Source organism: Alexandromys fortis, unplaced genomic scaffold, assembly GCF_014885135.2.
Source record: "Alexandromys fortis isolate MF-2015 unplaced genomic scaffold, M_Fortis_MF-2015_v1.1 scaffold_21, whole genome shotgun sequence".
In the NCBI taxonomy this organism is placed as follows: Eukaryota; Metazoa; Chordata; class Mammalia; order Rodentia; family Cricetidae; genus Alexandromys; species Alexandromys fortis.
This window is the reverse complement of record NW_026067905.1, coordinates 2,203,150-2,226,040: the sequence shown is the minus strand read 5'-3', so window position 1 is coordinate 2,226,040 and position 22,891 is coordinate 2,203,150. Positions and strand designations below refer to the sequence as shown.

The 22,891-nt window shown below is 36.6% G+C and overlaps 1 protein-coding gene and 1 pseudogene across 1 annotated transcript in view; one reads left to right on the top strand and one right to left on the bottom strand.

Moving 5' to 3' along the window:
* The first annotated feature begins 745 nt into the window (after window positions 1-745).
* LOC126497330 (60S ribosomal protein L24-like) lies at window positions 746-1,340 on the top strand (annotated as a pseudogene).
* Window positions 1,341-1,460: 120 nt separating this feature from the next.
* Window positions 1,461-22,891, bottom strand: part of LOC126497335 (solute carrier organic anion transporter family member 1A5-like) — a 185,723-nt gene continuing 164,292 nt past the window's right edge. Inside the window, 8 exon segments of the mRNA XM_050135305.1 lie at window positions 1,461-1,928; window positions 4,814-4,931; window positions 5,950-6,014; window positions 9,474-9,646; window positions 14,319-14,484; window positions 15,975-16,176; window positions 20,217-20,268; window positions 20,270-20,385. Coding sequence (XP_049991262.1) covers window positions 1,709-1,928; window positions 4,814-4,931; window positions 5,950-6,014; window positions 9,474-9,646; window positions 14,319-14,484; window positions 15,975-16,176; window positions 20,217-20,268; window positions 20,270-20,385 — 1,112 coding nt within the window. The 3' untranslated portion in view covers window positions 1,461-1,708.

The window sequence follows — 22,891 nt, the reverse complement described above, 5'->3', positions numbered from 1 at the left end:
CAGTACAGGAGTAGATGACATAGGACAACTTGCAAGACATGGATCTCTCCTTGTGCTATGTGGATCTCTGGGGTCAAACCCATCTTGTCAGGTTTGGTGGCAAACTTTCCTTTCCACTGAGCCATCTAACTGATATCTATTTAAATGTTATACTCTAAGAATATTTTAAAAATTAATAGACATCAATGTGTCTAAGGACACATGAGTAAAATGAATTCTCATCAAAGAGGCCAACTGAATATGAGATACTAGTCTTTTGAGAACATCTAATACTGTATCCAGCCTTTATTGATTTTATTTTCAGTCATTTGCTCTACTTTGATGTTGAACCCAGGGCCTCACATGTACTAGACAATCAATGTACCACTGACACACAGCCTCTTCTCTGTGAAGGCCTGTGAAATACAGGCTTCCTCAAATTCTTGCTTTTAACAGTGAGTTTTATAACCAGCTTTGAATTGCTAGGGCAAAATGTTCCAAAGATCTTTGTTTCATGATTTTTAAAACCACGATTAAAATTTTCAGTGCTATAAGTAATCAAATGTGTGAATTGAGTAATGAAACATGGGATTGAAAACAACAGATGACATTTAATAAGAAGTCTAATTTTAGAAGCATCATACCTAGATAAAAAAGAGAATTAAGAACTCCTAGCTAGATAAAGAAGTATGCCAATATTTTGCATATAGAAAGGATAAATTTGAAGAAATAATTTCAATGTAACACAACCAAGATGAAAATGTTTCACTCTGATAATTCTTTCTTTCTCTTCGCCATCTTTCCTCCGGCCGGGCGGCAGTTCCCATCATGAAGGTCGAGCTGTGCAGTTTCAGCGGGTACAAGATCTACCCCGGACACGGGCGGCGCTACGCCAGGACCGACGGGAAGGTTTTCCAGTTTCTTAATGCAAAATGCGAGTCCGCATTCCTGTCCAAAAGGAATCCCCGGCAGATAAATTGGACTGTCCTGTACAGAAGGAAACACAAGAAAGGACAGTCGGAAGAAATTCAAAAGAAAAGAACCCGCCGCGCAGTCAAATTCCAGCGGGCCATCACTGGTGCATCCCTTGCTGATATAATGGCCAAGAGGAATCAGAAACCAGAAGTTAGGAAAGCCCAGCGAGAGCAGGCCATCAGGGCTGCCAAGGAAGCAAAAAAGGCTAAGCAGGCATCCAAGAAGACCGCTATGGCTGCTGCCAAGGCCCCTACAAAAGCAGCACCTAAACAAAAGATTGTGAAGCCTGTGAAGGTCTGCTCCCCGAGTTGGTGGAAAACGCTAACTTGGTAGATCAGAGTTCTGAATAAAGTCCATTTCAAACTCAAAAAAAAAAAAAAATGTTTCACTCTAAATAAATATAACATTAAAGCAAAATTCCATGAAATTGAATAATATTTAGCATGGGAAAGTCTTAAAGATTTTTACAGATATGTAGGAAAGGTGAACTTGTTTTGATTGACTTAAAAGAGAAAATGCTTTTTGACAATGAAGGCAGCTCCAAAGTTCATTGTTAGGGTCATCATAGTCTTCCCTGGGCAAACCTTAAGTGCCACTCTAATGCTTCTAAAATATCAGTAAATAATTTTATCATGATTAAAAATAATTTTTGGGTTCCTCAAGCATAAGAAAATAGCTCCCTTAGTACTTCACATAATTCAAAAGAACTAAGTGCACCCTGTCCATGCACTTGTGTAGGTCAATACAAATATCTTTACAGCCTCGTTTTCAGTTCTTTGTCGTTATCAGACTCAGGACTTCTGTGCACATCCATGCACTCACTTTCCTTCTCTGTGAGCTTCATCTCTGCAAATTCAGTCTCTGAAGAGTCAGTTTCCTCAGGGAGTTGGAACTTCCTCAAAAGTATTAGAATGCAGATTGCTGGGAAGAAGCTTGATCCTCTTAGTGCTGCTGGCAACCCAAGGAAAATGTTCCTGTAGAACATTTTCTGCATTAAATCTTAATATGATCAGTGAAATCTAATTTTGTTTACTCTTACAGATCATTTATTCTTCAAATGAAAACATCAGGTGATTATTTTGTCCATGTACTTACTATAAGGTACTTTGCTAAGTTATTAATACTTTTTGTTAAAATGTCAAAAAATTTCAAACATAAAAGTTTGAATGTATTTCTTCAGTTTGGTGATGCCTAGTTTCTTTTGTCAGCTTGACTGGATTTAGGATCATTATAGAAAGACATCTGTTGATGTGCTATGATATGATTTCATAAATGTTTACCCGAGGATGGAGTCCCTTATACCATGCACTGGGCTTGTAGCCCTTAACACTACCTGTCAGAGCAACTAATGTGACCAGCCTCCTAGCCAAACTGTGTCTACAACTACCTCACACTAAGTCACTATGCTACACTGCCATTATTGCCTGCTTTTTGAAATATTGAGAATAAGATACCTGTCACTTTAAGTGAGATCATCTTTCTTGTTTGCTCAGAGTTTGATCACACATGAATAAAACATGAAAAAGTCACTTTTCAAGATTTCTCTCCTACTAAGTATTTGTATGTGTCTTATACCAATAGATTTTTGTGACATGGAAATTTTTGTATATCTAAAATAAGCCCAATTAGTCACTTTATATATTAATAGCTTAAAATTATTTATTTTCATGCATGTAAAGAGATCAATTTATTTTTTATTGTTTAACTATGTGTAGGTGTTGGGTATCTCTATGTGCATTTTTCTAGTAGTCCTGGATGCCTTGTAGTTGGAGTAACAGGAAGTCTTGAGCTGCATAATGTGGGTTAGGGGAATTGAACTCATGTGCTCTGCAAAAGCAATATGTGCTCTTAACACCTGAGCTAAATGTTTAGCCACAAATTCTTTTCATTTGCTGAACTTGTCCAGTTTCTGCATGAAGACTATGGATGTTTCCTAAAATGAATTAGGTAATTTTCCTTTTCACCATTTCTGAGAAAAAAAATTTTATACTATTTTAAGCATCTTTCTTTATAAATTTGATAAAATATGCCTTAAGATTTCAGGACTTCATGTGTATACAAAATAGGTATTTTTATGTGTACATTGCTAAATAACTATGAAAGCATTCTTTCATAACCTCACGCATTTGTAGGAAAATATGGTGTGATGGATAGTGTTGTTGACTTAATACAATCTAGAATCTCCTAAGAAGGAAGTTTCAGTGAAAGCCTGTGTGGATTTTGTTGACCTGTGAATAGAGTCATAGGACAGGACCATTCCTTAGACAGTATACCAAAAACCACAAAATGATGGAGAAATTGATCTTATCCTCTTCTACAGTGTTAAAACATAAAAATTGTATATATGTGTAGATAGACTTTAATTATAACAATTCAAAAATATTTTTCTAAAGGAATAGATTAAAAAGTGTCAATTTATGTTTCATTCACTTTTTTAAAACATCCTAATAAAAATCAACTTAAAGGAAGAAGGGGTCAATTTAGTTCACAAATCTAGGTTACATGCCACTATTATGGAATACCAAGGTAAAATGAACTGTAATCCACACAGATACACTGACATAAGTAACTGAGATCTTCCACACTCTTAGGGTGGATACACCAGCCTGGGAATGGCATGTCAGCTAATCACAGCAGACATGCTTGAAGACAGGTCAGCATTTTTCTTTCCCAGAATTTCAGTATATTGCTCACCCAGACACAAATGAATGGATAGAATGGATATTATCTACAGCATTTTTTTTTTCCTAATTTTGGGAGCAAGAATGTGCCCAGTGCAGTCTGTAGCAAGAGAAGCTTCTCTGTATGCTTTCTTAGACCTGCTGCCCTCGAGGACCAGCAAGGTAACAAAGTATGTCTGGTTCAAGATCAGCCTAGAATGACCTCTGGATGTGAGGCAGAAGTGAACCCACAACCATTTCACTATACTATTAGTGACAGTTGCCTGCATAGCATCGAGAGTGATGAGAACCATGCAGGTATGGCTTTTAGTTGATGACACAGCATAAAAGACCACAGCTGGATGCACCTGGATCTCACAGGACAGGCTTCCTGGTATGCTAGATATTGATGGTAATGGTTTCAGTTATTTCTATGTGTGGCAACATCCTCCCACTTTGTCACACTCTAAGCTGGTTTGAACCACACTCTTCTACTGAGCCACATTTTGTTCATGAGACAGCCAATCACTAAGTACAGTAGAGCATCTCTAAGTTTTCAGAGATGAGACCATCAGTCAAATTCAGGCAGTTGGGCAGGTCCCTTCTCATGATAGCCCCTGGCTAAGGCACCTGACATGGTTTTATTAAACCACAAGGGCAGCACACAGATTTGGGGTTCTTAGTATATCAGGGTGCAAACCTGAGACAGTTGTGAACTTTCAAGAAGCTCTAATGTCAGGATCCATAGTGCTTGAATGTGCTGGAACTGTCATCCTGGCCCTTGCAAAAAGAAGGAGTCCTCCTCTTTGTCCATAGTTATGGGGTGGTAGAAGCTGAGAGATTTGTTCCCACCTACTGTGCCATTGTCCCTGGTCTCTGGAGCTTGCTTTCCTGTTTAGAACTGGTGTTTTGCCATGCTGGCTCAGCTCAAGATTCAGCTCTTCCCTTACTGTTTCAGAGTGTTCACTTAGACACCCTGTTCCCTTTTTAAGTATTTAAAAGGGTTAAGAAACCCACTCAGATTTATATGCATCAACTACTTTAAGAATAGTTGGAATATATCAAAATACATAATTAAGGAAGTTATACCATTCACGTGTATTCTAAAAATGAAACATCTATCATCTTACCACTCAAACTGTTACATATGAATAAGAACTTTTTGTACTAAAATCATATGTCACGAAAATTATTATTACCCGAAGTTATTTATATCATACATCCTGCAAGCCCCTGCCTTCCCACATTTTCGAGTTCCCCAGTGTAAACAGGTTCTGTCTGTCAAGGCACCAAAGTAAATAGGTACTGGAATGCCCGCTGCAATAAAATGAGAAAGAAAAACAGCCCGTTGGAAATAAAAAAGCAAAGAAAACTATGTTATTTGGAAGTATATCTGTTTCCCTATTTAAAAAATGTAAAAATAATGAGTAAAAGTCTCTATGCTTACTTTAAGGAATTATCAGTTAATTAAAATTTTTTAGATCAAAACAAATTAAAATTATGTATAAAATGCTAAAGAAGTATGCAATGAATTTATAATTATGAACCTCATTTATTTTCTGAAATATCTTTTTCAGTTTTCTGTACATCTAAAAAACAAAACTATTTCCTCCTCATATTATTATTAAATCTCATAAAAGATGAAAAAATGTAATTAAAGTCAGATAAGTTCTTTAAACACAAGGGGAAACTTTTTTCATCTCTGCAGTTACTTCATTCTCAGGCTAATTAACCGTAGCCATTTCTAAGCACAGGAGCTTCAAAATGAAATTTAAAGTAACATGGGCAGAACATGTCCTATGTTAAAAATGCCATGAGGTCATTGGAGCTCCCTGGATGTTGACAGCTGGGATGGTACAGATCCAGACACAAATTAATTTTCTCTGTTTTTTGTCATTCATTGCTCCATCCCAGTGTCTGACCATATATCCATGCATCTATCACATGAAGCCCTTGTGGATGTATTGAGTTAACAGGATGCTATCCTCCACACACCCAAACACTAAGGATGCTTTCAAACAGCATCTGAGCCTGCAGCAGAGAATTCCATTCCCCCTAGATATGTTTGAGAAGCTCCTTATTCATGACTGCTGTAATTCTCCAACTATAAACATCACTAACAGTCATCATGTTGAAACATGATACTTGGATGATCTAAATCTCTGTTGCCTTCATGGTGATTCTTGTTTGATTTCAAATTAAAGCCTTTTATTCACCTTAGGGTGAATGTTGTGTTTTGACTTAAGAATATAGTTGCTGTCTTTTTCTTCAGAAACATTTAATTGGTTTACTAAGCATTTGATATTGATCTGATATTTGGGAAAATTGTTCATACCAAATACTTTTATAAAAAATGCATGTAATCCAACTCCAAGTGACTTCTCTTCAGACTTGATACACCTGAAAAATCATAGTCACATAAATAAAAGTATATCATGCCAATGAATATCTTTCCTATCATCCACCCAATGTCAATTATTGTTCATGAACCTAAGGGTTAAGCGTTTAAGCAAGAAGAGAAGACAATGCAGCTCTATCTCTGTTAAACATGCACAAAGGGAAGAGAATAATGACTTCTGATAGCTCTACTGTGACATCACACATCTGATTCAGGGTGAAATCCTTTAACAGTTGGACACTTATTGCTAACCTTTATAAATTAGGTTACCATGGTGATAGCCATGCAGTACCCTTATACCCAAATTAATAGACCCAAACTTTTGAAACCACAAACCAAATAAATCTTTTAAAGTTGTTTGGCAGCATTTGTTCTGATGATTAAAAAAATCTAACACATGTTATATAAAAATTAAAGATATAGTAAAAGCAATCCCATAGATAAACAGAAAGAATGCATCATGTAGGCTATGACATTAAGATAAGGCCTTTGTCATATGCAGGTAAAAACATTAAATATTTCTCTTTCAAGTACCACCCACAAAATTAGATAAGATCGTTTTTTGAATTACATACAAAGAGGAGGCTTATAAAGCAGTCCAGATAAAATCTGAAAAAATTCTTTTAAATTATGAACACAGAAGTCCTTTTAAAATGCTGTCTTTCCCCACCAAATAAACCCCTGTGTAAGAAAAGCATAAGAAATGCAGCTGCTGGGATTCCATTTTGGAAGTGATTCCATGGAAAAATTCAAGAAAAGATAACAGAAGAGTAGCAATAGTGTGCAAACATTGGTTCTATGCCATCTATTATTTACATTGCAAAATAGGTCAAAGAAGCATGAAAATTTTTATTTGAGTAGACCTTAATCCTATTACATCAAGAAGCCACACATTAGGGTGTACAAGATTGCTCAGTGGGTACCATCAAAATTGTAAAACTGAGTTCAATAATGGGAATTGACATGGTCGCAAGAGAACCAACTTCTGCAAGGTGTCCTCTCATTTCAACATGCATGTCATAGCATGCAAACACACACATGCACAAACACATGCATACACACACATGCAGAGAGAGACTAAATGCTTTTAAAAATCACACATTAAATGGGCCACAGTTTTTACATCCCAGTTGAGGAGTCAACTTCAGAAATGAGGGCTATTGAAAAAGTGAGTGGGACGTGGAAGTGGGAACAGGGAGTGTGTTTAGACGATCCAACAGTATAGTTCAGCTAATCATATTCCCTTTACCTAGGACCATCCTCCTCCATGAGAAGTGCTTATCCTTATCAACTGAGCACGCTGCCTTGGAATAGTGACACCTGGAATACTGATGAAGAAAAAAGGCACCGTGTAGCCACATCAGCTGAGTCAGTCTGAAACATGATGGGGTGACAGATGCCACAGCCAAATCTCACTCACTAGCAAAAATAAATCTGCAGAACTAATAGTATTTGGTGCGTTTATCTGTCTGTGAACTTAAAACAAGGCATATACCACATCTCCGCTTGTGTGAATATAAAAATATCACATCTTACCATGGAAAATGAATATATAAGAACATATATCTAGGCTATTTCAGTGAGTGCTTTGGTGGGTAAAAGTAGAGGGAAGGAAGGACCAAGGTCAATGAATGGAAATGTCAGGGGGTGGGAGGAAGAAAATCAGAAAAGAGTAGAAGAGAGAAGACCAGATAGGAGAGGAGAGGGGAGGGGAGAGGAGAGGAGAGGAGAGGAGAGGAGAGGAGAGGAGAGGAGAGGAGAGGAGAGGAGAGGAGAGGAGAGGAGAGGAGAGGAGAGGAGAGGAGAGGAGAGGAGAGGAGAGGAGAGGCACCATGAGAGAAGAGGAATGAAGTGAGGGAAAAGTAATGGGAAAGGGATTTGGAAAAGGTGAAGGAGGAGGAGAGGGGATGAAAAGGGAATGTGGACAAGGAAACAGAAAAGCACAGTTGCCCATAAGGGAGAACTGAGAACATTGGTCTAGTCTATTTGGATAAAATATTTAATGGCACATTGTAATTAATAACTTTGCTTCTGAATTCCATTGAGACAAGAAAAGGGTTGAACAGTCTCCTCATTGTTGGTGCCTGTTAAGTTTGCTAGACTAGAAAGAATATGTGGAAGAAGAAAATAACTTGAAACTTGGCTCTGTAACTTCTTTACATTATATTAGATATTAGAGTTTCTGCTACTGTATTCTTATATCTTCTCATTAGAGAGGATCCACTACTGCATTCATGTGCCTCTGGTCAGATAATATTATTGAATTTATGCTTTTTGATAAAGACAGATTGAGCTCAGGATGTCAAGGGATCCTGGTCACTTTTACAAATAGATTTTCATATTTTGCCAGTCACTTAGCTGAGCGTAGGAAGTGGGTGTAGGCAAATACTATCTCCCTCCAAAATAAAATGTCCCTTAATTGTAGGCTTAAGACATAAAGGGAGAAAGTAGAAATGGAACAGAAGAGAAATTCCAGCAAACTTTACATTACTCTTAAATATTGCAATATTGATGTGGGAGTGTCATATATCAATCTGTTGATTTTATTGGTTAAGTTATAATAAACCAACTGTTTGGCCTCAGCTTGGAACATAGATGGGAGGAGTAAACAGAATAGAATTCTGGGCGGAAGAGGAAGTGAGGTCAGACTCTGCTCTGCTCCCGGAGAGACTTGACAGCTCTGCTGGAGCAGAGACGCCATGCTCAGCTCTCCCAGGCAACTCCAACCCACGATGGACTTAGGCTAGAATCTTCCCGGTAAGCGCACCTTGGCGTGCTTACAAACATTATTAAAAATGGGCTAGTCCAGGGGCGAGAATTAGCCTGTAAGGGTTAGAGTTCATGGGCCAAGCAGTTCTTTAAATGAATACAGTTTGTGTGTTGTTATTTCGGGCGTGAGCTAGCCAAGCGGCTGGGGTGTTGGGGACGCAACCCCGCCGCTCCTATTTCAACACAATATAATATTTGTTTTAAAAATCTTAATAAATGTAACTTAGAACATCAAGGTTGGGAACCATTACTCCAAGGGTCTTTCTTGAGAAAAGGAATTTTAATAAGTGACCAAAAAATCTAAATGGCATTGGTAGGATATTCTTCGTGTATAGGTGCTTGCCACAAAGGCTAGATGACCCGAGTTCAACCCAGAGACATATGCAAAAAAAAAAAAAAAAAAGAAAAAGAAAAAGAAAAAAAAGGAAAAAACAGAATTATTTAGAACTCAGTCAGGAGGATAGCAGCAGAAATGAAAAAGACCCAGACTCAGAAGCAAGATAAGTGGGGAGAACTGATCCTCAACATTGTCTTTTGATCTTCCCCTGCTCTGCATGGCACACAGGAGCTGCCAGCCAGACACACACACACACACACACACACACACACACACACACACAATCATAAACTGATGTATGCCCACACTGCTATGAGGACGAGAGACAAAGATAAATGAACAAGTTACTTATTACCTCAGAAGAACCACATAACCAGGTATGGCTGCTAGTGAATAGATGAAACTGCCAATTACTGCCGTGATGAAAAAGTACTGCAGCTTTATAGTACAGTCAGGGCCTTTTTTACACAGCCCAAGATCTGCAGATGAGTTTCCTGAAGACTGAATGCAGCTGCAATTTTGAAATACCTGTAAACAAAACAAAACAAAATCAAAATGAAACAAACAAACCAAAACAATGTCCTATTTACAGAAGAAAACTATTGGGTATAAATGTTCAGTATTTGCTACATAGCCAATTAGAGAAAACTGTAAGTGTTGAGGACAGTGGTATGACTCAGAGGAGGAACACTGATCTGTCGTGAATGAGATAGAGCACGAATACCATTAAATAAACACTAAATAAGTAAAATGGAGGTTCTTTTCCTCTTTATTAACGTCTCTGTTTTGGCATTTGAAAATCTTATCTTAAAATACAAAGGGGGAGATTTTTTTTAAAGAATTGATATTTTTTCTAAATTCAGGAAGTAAATTTGCAAAAATTCAATTATCCTGAATGCATACTTATTTGCTTTTTTCTTTGTTTTCTCTTCTATGTATGTCTATATGTGTGTGTATGTGTGTTTGTGCATTTATGTATGTGCATGCATATGTAGGTATGTGTCAATGGATAGACATGAATATGCCATGAAATCCATATAGAAGTCATGGATAACTTGTGGGAGTTAGTTGTCTTCTTCTCTCATAGGGGGCCCCAGGATGTAGCTCTGGTGGTACTGTTTGGTGACAAATGTCTTTACCCACTGAGCCAACTTTCTAACCTGCACATACTTTTCTTAAAAAGTAAACAAATACTGTTTTGTTTTGGCCCAGTACTAAGTACAAAAACAAAATGTGTTTCTGAATGGTGATGGAATACTAACAAGTAACATATGCTTACTAATAAAGTTCCCTAGAAAACAAGTTTATTTTAAGAATCAAGTGAATCTTTTTTGAATTATGTTTCTGGGTATGATTAAGAATCAAAATTTATATTTTATTTTGACTACCAACCAACTCTGTAAGTATTATAACATGTTTAAGGCAAGGAAAAATGCATAAATCTTCATCTGCTGAGCTATAATGATGTGGAGCTGGGGAGATTGCACCATCTGTAAAGTCCTGCACAGGCATGAGGACCTGAGATCAGATCCCCAGCACACATGTGAAAGATGCATGTGTAAATAAAGTGCCCTCAACACTGGTGATCTAAAGAATAAAACAGGTGACTCCCTGGGGCTCACTTGCCAGGCAGCCTAACAGAATCAACAAATTCCAGGCAAGGGAATTTCTGTTCGCAAAGCACAAAGTGGATGGCATCTGAAAGTCCACAGAAGAGGTTGTCTTCTGACCTCCATATGCACATGCGCGTGCGCGCACACACACACACACACACACACACACACACACACACTCACCATGTGGGAGGTACTTCTGTCTATCTGTTGCTTTCATGGGTTAATGAATAAAGAAACTGCCTTGGCCTGTTGATATGGCAGAAATTAGGTAGGTAGGTGGTGAAAACTGGACTGAATGTTGGGAGAAGGAAGGCAGAGAGAAAGATACTATGGTGCTATTGTGGGAGATAGATGTGCTAAAACTTTGCTGGTAGGCAATGACCTTGTGGCAATATACAGATTAATAGAAAGGGGTTAAATTAATATAAGAAGTAGCCAATAAGAAGCTAGAGCTAATATAGCTTATGTGTGATTATTTTGGTTCTGGGTGGCCAGGACAAATAAATGGACTCATTCTTCCAACAGACTGGTGCCACCATGGGTGACTTCATTCATTTTAAACCAGAGAAAGCATAAAAAGAAATCCTAGACACAAAAGAACAGAGTTAAGCATAGTTTGGTAGCATCATTTTCTTGAGTGGGCTACATTTACTAGAAGGAGGCAGAGGCATGGCTCCTTTGAGAGAGGATTTTCTGGTGCAGCAGTAGCAAAAAAAAAAAAAAAAAAAAGCCATGCCATTTTGAAATGCAGGCTTTCTGAGACCTGCTGCCAGCATGACCGCTGGCTCTTTCAGGAGACCAAGTATTTAGATGCAGTTTGTGAGAAGCATGATACAGCTTACTTAATGGCAATATGGACCAGCTGTATGCCTGGAAGTGTGGCTGTGTGGGTGGCTGTTGGAAGCAGCAAGCAGTGCCCATGTTGGAATGGGCACAGCAAGCAGGATGTACCCTAGTAATGTTGCATCAAAGATTCTTAAGTGCTTAGCATTTTAAGAAGCACTTTTGGTCAGAAAATAATTACAAATATGCAATAAAGATAAATTCAGATAAGTCATAGTGTTGTATAAGTGTATTTAAGCTTGGAAGAGAGAAGAATAATATAGAGAGTCATAAAATAAAGTTATTGCTTTTAAGAAAGTGTAAAGACTTTAAAGAGAGAGAGTACAGAAAGTCATAGGTTAAAAGAAGTAAAAAAATAAGCCATATAAAGATGGAAATTTCACAGAGTGTGGTATATATAACTGTGTTTAATTTGAATTTTTGAATGTGAAAGAGCTAAGTACAGAGAGATATTTCATTGTATGGGCTGCTAAGTTAAACCAACATAAAGGTATCTTGATTCCAAAAGTTGATTTTAAAGATATGTTGTTTTGGAGAAGAGGTTTTTTTTGTTGTTACAGAAATTGGGAATCTGTGGATTGCTTCCAGACCAATATTGTTTGATAGAGCATTAGCCCCTGAAAGGCCACTGAAAACACTCTCAAAAAATTACTTCCCCCAACTGCTGACTGAGATGAACCTAGCACACAGACTATAACATGAAAGACCTGATTAAGAGGACCCACAAACAGCTGTAAGCAGTATGGACAGAACTAAGCCCATATTGTGAAGTATTGTTTATAATTGTTTGTTTACACTTAACGTGGGATATGCTATAGATATGAATAATTTACATTGTTATGGACCTTGATTTATTGATACAAATTTGAGGTCAATTTTCTTATATGTATAATTATTTCTGATCTTGTTTAAGGTATTGTGTTTGTGTAGTTGCTTTAAAATGTAGTGTATAATTAAGAAATATAAGTTAATAGATAATCATCTATAACAGTCAATCTTGTAGTCATGTAAGTTAGATTTTCTAGATGGATAAAGTTATATTTTAGCTAGCTAGGTATTCTTTAAATCTTTCAGAGACCTTCAGAATATGGCATTTAAAATGTATAAGAACTTAAGACATTTCAAGACAGTGAGACACATCTGCTCCTGGAAAAGCCAGCTACTTCAAGAGGATGATAGCGATTGAAGAGGTTCCTTATAGAGTTTGTTATCCATTTGAACAAGAAACTGCTCCTGCCTGGAATGCTGATCTGGATATGCAGGACCCACAGAGAAATGACCACTGAATGTGTCTATAGGTGGTTTTTCGTGGTTCCTGCTACATGAAAAATATCTGCTAGACATTCTGTAGGACACAGAAAAAGTTACTGACAAACTGCCATTATGGGTGTAACTCCTTGAAATTTCCTGCTTTATGGAAAAGTCCGTTGGATACAATGGGCCAGTAAGCTGAAGATGGATGCCCCAACAGTACAGAAAAACTTTGAGTGACTGTCTAGGTTGCAAGATGTCTCTGTCAATTCTTGAGTTTTGAAAGTTTCTTGAAAAGCACTTCCTGTTTACTTGGGTAATATTATATCCTTCAGGAGTATTTGATGGAGTTAAAGATAAGATATAGTTTCCCTTATTATAAAAGATAAAAAATAGATATAAATATTGTAACTGTAATTCTTGCTTGATAACTGTTTTGTTATATGTAATTTTACTATGTTAAAGCCTTCCATTTTTAAACAGAAAAGGGAAAATGGTTTGGGAGGTCTTTCTGTTTATGTGTTTCTTTTATTGGTTAATGAATAAAGAAACTGCCTGTTGATAGGGCAGAACTTAGGTAGGTGGGGAAAATTGGACTGAATGCTGGGAGATGGAAAGAGGAGAGAGGGACACCATTGAGCCACTGCCAGATATAGACATGCTAAAACTTTGCTGGTAGGCCATGACCTAATGGTAATAAACAAAATAATAGAAATGGGTTAAATTAATATAAGAGTTAGCCAATAAGAACCTAGAGCTAATGGGCCATGCAGTGTTTTAATTAATGTAATTTCTGTATGGTTATTTTGGTTCTGTATGGCTGGGACAAGCACTCGACCTCACTCCTCCAACACACAATGGCAATAAATAAATAAATAAATAAATAAATAAATAAATAAATAAATGAAATAAGTTCATAATATGAAAAGGTAAGTTATCTGACTGCCTCAACTTTACAACTTGTTTGAGTCTGGCTCGACTTCATGAATCTCTATCACAAAAAAGGTCAGACTTTGTCCAAAGCGTTTTACAGTTTTAATTTTAATGTTTATGTGTGTGCTTCTGTATCTGTGTATATTAAAGCAGGTGTATTTGATGTCTGAGGAAGGTCAGATTGAGTTTCAATCTGTGTGAAGCTGATCCTCTTGGTGCTGGGAACCAAATAAGTTTACTGAATGAGTAGCAAGTACTCTTACTGCTAAGCTAGCTCTACCACCCATTCTGAGGATTTTAACTCTAATAATTTGAAAAATGGTCTCAATTGCTCTTAAATTACAAAATAATTCTCAGACTCTGCCAGACTTTACATAACATCTAGAACAGTAAGGTCAAATATGCGTATACAAAGTGACATGATTTGTTCACAAAAGTAATCATATCTATATTAAGCATAAGCTAATTTTATCCTTTTAGAAGATGTAGGCTTAGATCATAGCACGTATTATTGCAGTGAACATAACATCAGCCTCCAACACTGAAAAGATGTTTACCATGTTAATTCCTGTTCCAACAGATTTCTCACAGCCTGCACAGCAGGCTGACATGTATGCTATTCCATTGTCTCCACACACTGGATCCCACATTTTGGTTAAACAGTTGCACCTTGTGTTGCAGTTAGCAAGAATCTTATTCTCTACATATAATGGCTGCTGAGTTCTGAAATGATTTAAAATAATGTTATAGATAGTGAAGAACCACCAAGATACTTATTTTCTTCTCTTCATCTCAGTCTGTGTGTGTACAAACATAGAAAATGAAACAGGATGAATCAATAAATTTTCAAAAAATGTTTTCAATAATACAAAAGTAGAATTATACATAGTAACTCCATCTCCAGTCATGATGACTTCACACTGGGTTTGTGTGACAGGATTTCAATTTGACCTCTAGAACCCCATGTTACCCTCTTTTAAACCCATTATAAAATTTGGTGCAGGTGCTTTCTTTTGCAGAAGAGCATGTCTGATGACTCAAACTACTCTTTTGGGGTAGGGGGTAAATGAAGTATCTATTTTATAAATGGAAATTGCTGACTTTGCTCAAGCTAGTCCTTTTAATCTGTTTTTGTTCTGGAGGAGGAGATGAATTGTGTTTCTTTCCCTCTACTACTCTCCTCTCTCTCTCTCTCTCTCTCTCTCTCTCTCTCTCTCTCTCTCTCTCTCTCTCTCTCTTCCCTTTTGGAGTCTCTGTCTCACTCCATCTTGCTCTTTCTCCCTCTCTCTCTTGTGTTCATGTGTGTGTGTGTGTGTTTGTGTGTGTATGTGTGTATAAGCATATATACAACACCATACATGTAAGAGCAGAAGATAAACTTCCACCTCATTAGATATAGAGTGCCCTGTTGTTCACTGATGCATATGCCAAACTAGCAGGCCTATAGTCTTTCTGTTTTTTTTTTTTTTTTTTGCTGGGATTACAGATACCATGACAAGCTATACATGCATTCTGGGGATATAAACTCAGGTCCTTCTGCCTGTTCGGTTAATATTACAAATGAGTTGTCTCCCCAGAACCTTGAAAGGATCCTCATTTATATGTTTTATTTCATTTTAGCTGATTGGATGATATATAACTCTGCCCTAAACTAAGCTTTACGATTCTTATGCTAATACAGAATATGACCAGGTAATCCTTACAATACAAAGTCTACAAAGTATATGAGATATAATTATACTGGTGTAATAAATAAATATGTACATGTATTGAATTACCATGTATTAGACTCAATTATGCTAAATTTGTGCCCATTGTAGAAATCTATGAAGGTTTCTTGCCTGTATAGTTGAGTTTTAATGCTATCTGTTGTTCTATAGTCAACTTTTAAAGCAATCTCGAGTATAAAATAAATGGATAATTTAGGCTAAAAACATCTAGGTTATTTTCTTCATTGTACTTTAAAGCAGACTAGAATATATTTTGGCAACCACTCATATGTATATAGAATTATAAATATACTAATTGGTACTCCCTAGGCCTCTTTAATAGGCTCACAGTTGTGTATGATTGAAGGATGGAAGAAAAATAGAGGATAACTACTGATGATTGTCTTTATGTTGTAATAAAATGACCTGTTCATATACAGTGCTTGAAGAAAAATGGATTAACAATAGTGAAAATATTATGATCTTATTTAGGAAATAACATACCGTTCATGCTCATAAGATGTAGTTAAGCCAGCAACTGGGAAATTATCACAGGTCCACAGAAAGTTTAAGAAAAACAGAAGCCACTCAGTCAGGGATAAGCAGAAAGCTACGTATGCAGCTTTCTTGACAGTAAACTTGAATTTTTTCATAACCAAACCACTAATTAAATATCCAATACATACTGCAGGTAAGTTATAAATACCTATAAATGAAAAAAGAATAGTATTTATAAAACACATCAGGAAAAGAAATGTTATTAATTTTTAGAAAATCTTATTCGGAAATGACTTATCTCAAATATACAGTCATCCTAACCCCTACTCATTCACATATTTCAAATGTCCCATAATGTCACTTTAGAAAGACAATTGTCATTTGCCTAATTATTTGAAACAAGTTATAAACATATTGTAACACTTACACACAGAGACAGACACACCAACTCTTAAACACCTAAGTATTTTAGGTACTTCTATCTGCTCTGTAATTTTGAAGGTCCCTACTGAACCCAAGCTTATCAATTTATAGAACATTCTGTGCAGTCCTTATGTTGACCAGAAATCTTTCTTCCTGACTTTAATTCCACTGCTTTAAAAAAAATTTAAAAATTAAGAAAAGGAAGATAAAATACTGTCTAGTTTGCATTCATATAATATCAGCCCCAAACTCAGAAGAATTTATGCATCCTTTTCAACTCTGTTGAACCACCATTGCATTTAATTTTTTATATCTGAGGGTAGGCACTGGAATTTGGACTTTCAAAGAACTCTATATAATGTGGATGCTGCCAGCCTATGATTGAAAATTTTCAATAGTAAACGTACTGTGAATAATCCACTGTGAATATGTACTACTCTCATTGGTCTAATAAAAAGCTGACTGGCCAATAGCTAAACAGGATAGAAATAGGCAGGAAAGCCAAACTGAGAATGAGGGGGAGAAGAAGGATGGAGTTGGAGGAGTTGCCTGCAGATTCGGATGGAGCAAGAGACTATGCCATGCTAATAAAGGTATGTCCATGTGTCAAACAATAAAAATATGAATTAATTTAAAAGGCAGTAGTAAGCCTGAGCTTTTGACTGAGCATTTACCATTAGTATAAGCCTCAATGAGCATATTTGAGAGCACCAAAATGTAGTCAAAAGCAACTTATTGGTAACTGCCTTTTCTCCAGTGAGTTCTCTTTGCTGGCAGTGAGCAGAGGTGTGACTTTTTTAGGAAACAGCTTCCTGGCATGGCACAAAATGGGCAGCTCGCTTGAGAGGCTCTGGTACTAAACTCCTTATTGGTGTATATGAATGGTGGACGAGATGCTACTTGGTGGCTCTGTAAACCCAGAAACTTCCCAGAGTTAGGGCAGTAACACAGCTTCCAGAGCTGGTGATAAACACACCTCAGCCATGAGACTCAGGTCCCAGGGAAGCAGGCAGGTGGAGTCAGCCACAAGAGCTGCCAGTGAAAAGCCACTTAGCAGTTTAAGGTTTGGCTCATGTCATCAGAAAAGGATAGAGATACACAATAAAAAGAGAATCAGATTGAAAAATATATCTGTGGTTTTGGAGCCTGTCCTGGAACTAGCTCTTGTAGACCAGGCTGGTCTTGAACTCACAGAGATCCACCTGCCTCTGCCTCCCGAGTGCTGGGATTAAAGGTGTGTGCCACCACTCCCCGGCAATAAATTCTTTAAAGAGAAAAGTACAATAATAAAAAAGGATAAGCCATGCAGAGATGGGGAATACAAAGAAAGGCTAGATAAGGTATGTTATTGTACTGATTTTGAAAATTTTGAATTCTAATGAGCAAAAGACACATGCTAGGGGACGTGGAATTGTGAACAGGACTGCAAATTTTACCTTTATACCTATCTTAAATTTTAAAATGAAATAAAAATATACTTGTCAAATAAAAACCGAAAATGTTTTGGAGAACAGTATTTGTTTTTGTTCCCACAGGAAACAAGAATCTGTGTATTCCTTCAGGAACAATGTTTGTCAGATTTCATAATGGAAGTCCTCACAAATCTTGCAGATGATATCTATAAGTTTATTGCTTATCTTTTTAGCACTTGCTCATTATCTCAAATATTCTCAGGCACCCTAAAGATGCCTTCACCAACAGACAACAAAAAGCAGTTTATAGAACATGATGTCCACACTCCCAAGAGATGTGGAGAAGACTTTTGATTATTTGGTGGCCTATGGATGTTTGCTATTAATTAGGGGAATACAGTTATTGAGGTAAGTTTAAAGTTAACTTTGTGACATGGCATATATGTTTCTACTGTTGTTTAAGTTGTTATACCTTTGCAGTTCATTAAAAAATAAAAGCTAAAATTCTAGTTTTTGAAAGTTATTATAAAATATTTAGGTTAATCAACAAATACAAGTTAGTTGTAAGTCACTTACAACAATCATACTTGTAGATCTGTTTAGTATGGTTTCAAGATCATGTAAAGATATATTTTAGATAGATAAATGATTTTCAAGCACTTCAAAGATCTACAGAATATGACATATGAAATCTTTTGATAACATAAGGTTTTTCATGATAATAAGAAACATCTTCTCCTGGTAGCAACGATTTACTTCAGAGAAGGTAATAGGCATCAATTCAACTCTGTAGTCATTTGCTTTCTTTGTGGCAAGATTAGTCATTTTGGCAAAAAAAAAACCTACATTTGCCTTGACTACTTGACTGCATGCTCTATAAACTGGGCATGCCAGACCCATAGGAAATAGATTGCTGAACTTGGACAAAACAAGGCAGGACAGTCTTTCAAGATTCCTGCTTCATAGAAATGTCTGCCAGACATTCTGAAGAACAGATAGGAAAATGTCTGTTGACATTTTCCAATACAAGGCATGATAGTCCTTTGAGATTCCTCCTTCAAGAAAGAATCTGTCAGACATTCTGCAGGCCACAAGGGAAAATAATCGATGAACTTTGCTTATACAAGACAGGAAGGTCCTTCAAATTTCTTGCATCACAGAAAATTATGACAGATACTCTAAGTTGGTAGACAGTAGATAGATGATGCCCCAACGTTACAGAGAAATTTGACTGACTGTCCAGGCAGCAAGATGTCCTGTTATTAAGTAACATTTCATCTTTCTGGGGTCTTTATGGAATTTTGAATTAGATAATCACAATTAGAACTTTCCTCAGTTAATAAATAAATTAAGTGTAGAATTTTAGAATCACCAAAATGAGATAGATGACAGAATATTTTATCTACTTTTGCAAAATACAAATTGACTAGATATTGTACCTGTAATTCTTAATTAATAACTGTCTTGTTGTTTTTAATCTCACTATGTTAAAGTTAAAACCTTCCATTTTAATTAAACAAAAAGTGAGAAATGCTGTGGAATAATCCTTTTATACACTGTAAATATGTATAACTCTCATTGATTTAATAAAGAAGTTAACTGACTAATAGCTGAACAGCATAGAGATAGGTGGGAGACTGAAACTAAGGAGGATGAAAAGAAGAAGGGTGGAGTCAGAGGAGTCATCAGAAGAAGCTGAGGGAGCAGGAGATGAATGTGCTATGCTAATAAAGATGCCACCATGTGGAACAATGTAAACAAGGATTGTGTGTTAATTTAAAATGTTTGAGCTAGTTAGCAATAAACCTGAGCTATTGACTGAGGATTTGAATTTAATATAAGCCTTGGCGTGTTATTTGGAAACTTCTTGATGGACTGAGGCTTCCATCTACATAAAGGAACCAAGGAAAAACTCGAGTTAAGTAGGATCCCTAGGTTTACTGTACTAACAAGAAAAACAGATGTGACTGCATGGACTCCATAAACAACCAGAGGACAAAGCAACTGAATTAGGAGTAATGTGAAAGGCAAGACTTGAAACTCAGAAGTAAAATCTGGGAGTAAGATATCAAATCCCAGTGAGTTAAATCTATATTCCTCTTTGAATTAATATGTTACCTATCTGAAAATTGACTAATATGAACATCCCTAAAGATTTCTATAATGATGATTATTTCATTATGATTAGAGAGAGAACAGAGAGGGTTCTTCTGGCCTCTTCCTTTCTTTATTAATTCTTTATTTACTTTCCTGGAGACTAGAAAGAAGAGATTTAAAAATATGCAAACTCACATTAATTGACTTGTAGTTTCTGAGTCAAATTATCATATTGTTTTTCTTGTCTTTGGAGACATTTTTATCATGTCCTTGAGGAAAGGGAAAGTGCTACTAAAGAAATAATAAAATTATATACCCATGAGAAATACTATCTCTGCAGTTGATTTTCCAAATTGTTGTTCCAGGCAGGTATTTAGGCGTGAAGACAAATGTTATGGCATATGAACTGATCTGAAGCACACTTACAAGGACAAGAATCATATAAATCGGGTTGCAGAAGAGGCTCTTCATGAATGGCAAGAAATCTGAAACAAGAGAGTATCAATACCATCAAGACAACCCAGTCTTGCATTTTGTGTCTAGTAAACTGAAATCTTCTCACAAATTCTGTAGTGTTACAGAAATACAGTTGATAAATCTTGACCCCTCTGGGCTAAATTTCTATATCATCATTTACGGAACTGGCTTTATAAGAATCAGAACCCTATTGTGTCATCAAGCCAAACAACAAGGAGAAGAAATCTTATCTATGCCAACACCTTTTCATTTCTTCTCCTCTTTTCCTTCTATTAATATCCTGAATTCACTACACAGTGACTAGTCTGTTCTCTGGAGTCTTCAAGGGATGCTTTATGATGAAGTTTGAGCTCGGATACTGATGTAAATACACCATTGTGGAAGAACAGAGAAGCAAAAAACTTAGGAAGACTCCAGAAATCTTGTTGTGGCTCAGCCAACCACAGCATCCTTACAGCACTTTTAAAACATAACATTTATTAGAAGAATTAGTGATATTTTTAAATTTCTCAACACAAGGTTCTCACTGCAAGGAATGCTGATTCACTTGGTGTAGACCTTCCAACTGACTGAACCAGAACCTTTTCCTGTTAAACAGGCTGTGACTCAAGTTTGCAGCCTCTTTCTGGTAAATAGATGGAATCTTACATAGATAATTTCACTGCACTCCACGCTTAATAATCTCTTTTCTTGTCTTCATGTTTTCTAATTGCATCTTCTAATTTTATACTGTCCTTAATAAATTATCAAATCTTTTTAGAGAGCAAAATATCAAAAAATAATTTAGAACAATGGGTACAGCTAATAGTGGAAAAAATCCATTTTTATGAATGTTAGTGCTGCAACCAGAACTCCCAGAAGCTTTTAAACTCACTCATCTTTGCAGACATCCCTGTTCTCCAAAATAACTGTCCCCATTTTGCATAGATTTTTCTATGTGTCTTATACTATGCTGAGTTCTTTCCTACCCAACGTGCTAATGAACTCCACATAAAACCTGAGAGGGCTTAAAAAGGAGAGAGAGAGATTTTAAGACAGCTTTTTGCTGTTTCTGGGTTGTGTGCCGCAAAGAAATTGTCCTGACTCAGCAGCAGGAAAAAACTGGCTGTTTTAAAATGCCAGCTTTCTGGGCAGTGCTGCCATTTTGATCTCTGTCTGGCTCCTGTGGGAGACAGAGTCTTTGAATGGAGCATTTGGAGTAAAGTGCTACGGCTTGCTTGATGGCAGTGTGGACTTGCTGTGTGCCTGGAACTGTGTGGCTCAGGGGCACCAAATGGATGTGAGGCAGGAGCAGCTGCTCCATGCTGAACTGTGCTGACCTCAGGCAGGAACAATCGTAATTGCCATAATAACAGTGCAGTTAAGGTTTAGACTGGGCAGGACACAGGCAGTACCGTATTACCTGTACATGGTGCAACTTAAGTTTTTAAGAAGTGCTTAACATTTTAAGAAATGCTCCTAGATAGAAAAAAAAATTACAGATTCACAGTAAAACAGATTCAGACATAAAAGACCTTTATGGATCACATTGTTGGATGAATGTACGTAGGCTTGGGAGAGAGAAAAAAAATATAGAGAATAAAGTTAATGCTTTTAAAAAAAGGTAAAGTCTTTAAAGAGACAGAATAAAGTAAAGTGATAGAGTAAAAATAAGCCACATAAAAATGGAAAATACACAGAGAGTCTGGATTATGTACATTATGTTTTCTTTAAAATTTTTGACTGTGAAGGAGCTAAGTACAGAGAGACATTTCATTATATGGGCTGCTAAGCTGAACCTGCACATATGTTCTAAAGGTATCTTGACTTCAGAATTTGGATCTAAGGTTATGATGCTTTGGAAAAGTCCTTCTTTTGTTATTGCAGAGGATGAGACCCTATGGATTTCTTCTATCCCGATTTGGTATGATAGACCACACCCTCCTGAAAGGTTGCTGTGAACACTATTAAAAAATTGCTTCACTCAATTGCCAACTGAGATGAAACTAGCACACAGGTTATATCATGAACGACCAAATTAACGACACCCCTATTCAGCAGGAAGCAGTTTGGAGAGAAAAAACTATGCCCATGTTCCCAAATATTGTTTATAAATGTTCTTTTACATTTAAAGGGGGATATGATATAGATATGAATAATTTGCATTAGTATGGATTTTAAGGTCAATTTTGTTATATGTATATGTATTTTTGATCTTGATTAAGGTATTGTGATTGTGTAGTTCACTTAAAAGTGTAATGTATATGGGTTGTTAGTGGATAATCAATAGTCAAGCTTGTAATCATGTTAGTTAGATTTTCTAGATATATAGAGATATATTTCAATTAGATAGACATTCTTCATATCTCTCAAAGACTGCAGAATATGGCATTTAAAATATTTTAATAACTTAGGGCTTTTCATGACAAGGAGACACATCTGCTCCTGGCAGCACCAGCTACTTCAAGAGGAAGATGGGCATTGAAGAGGATCCTTATGGAGTTTGATAGCCATTTGGGCAAGAAACTGCTCTTG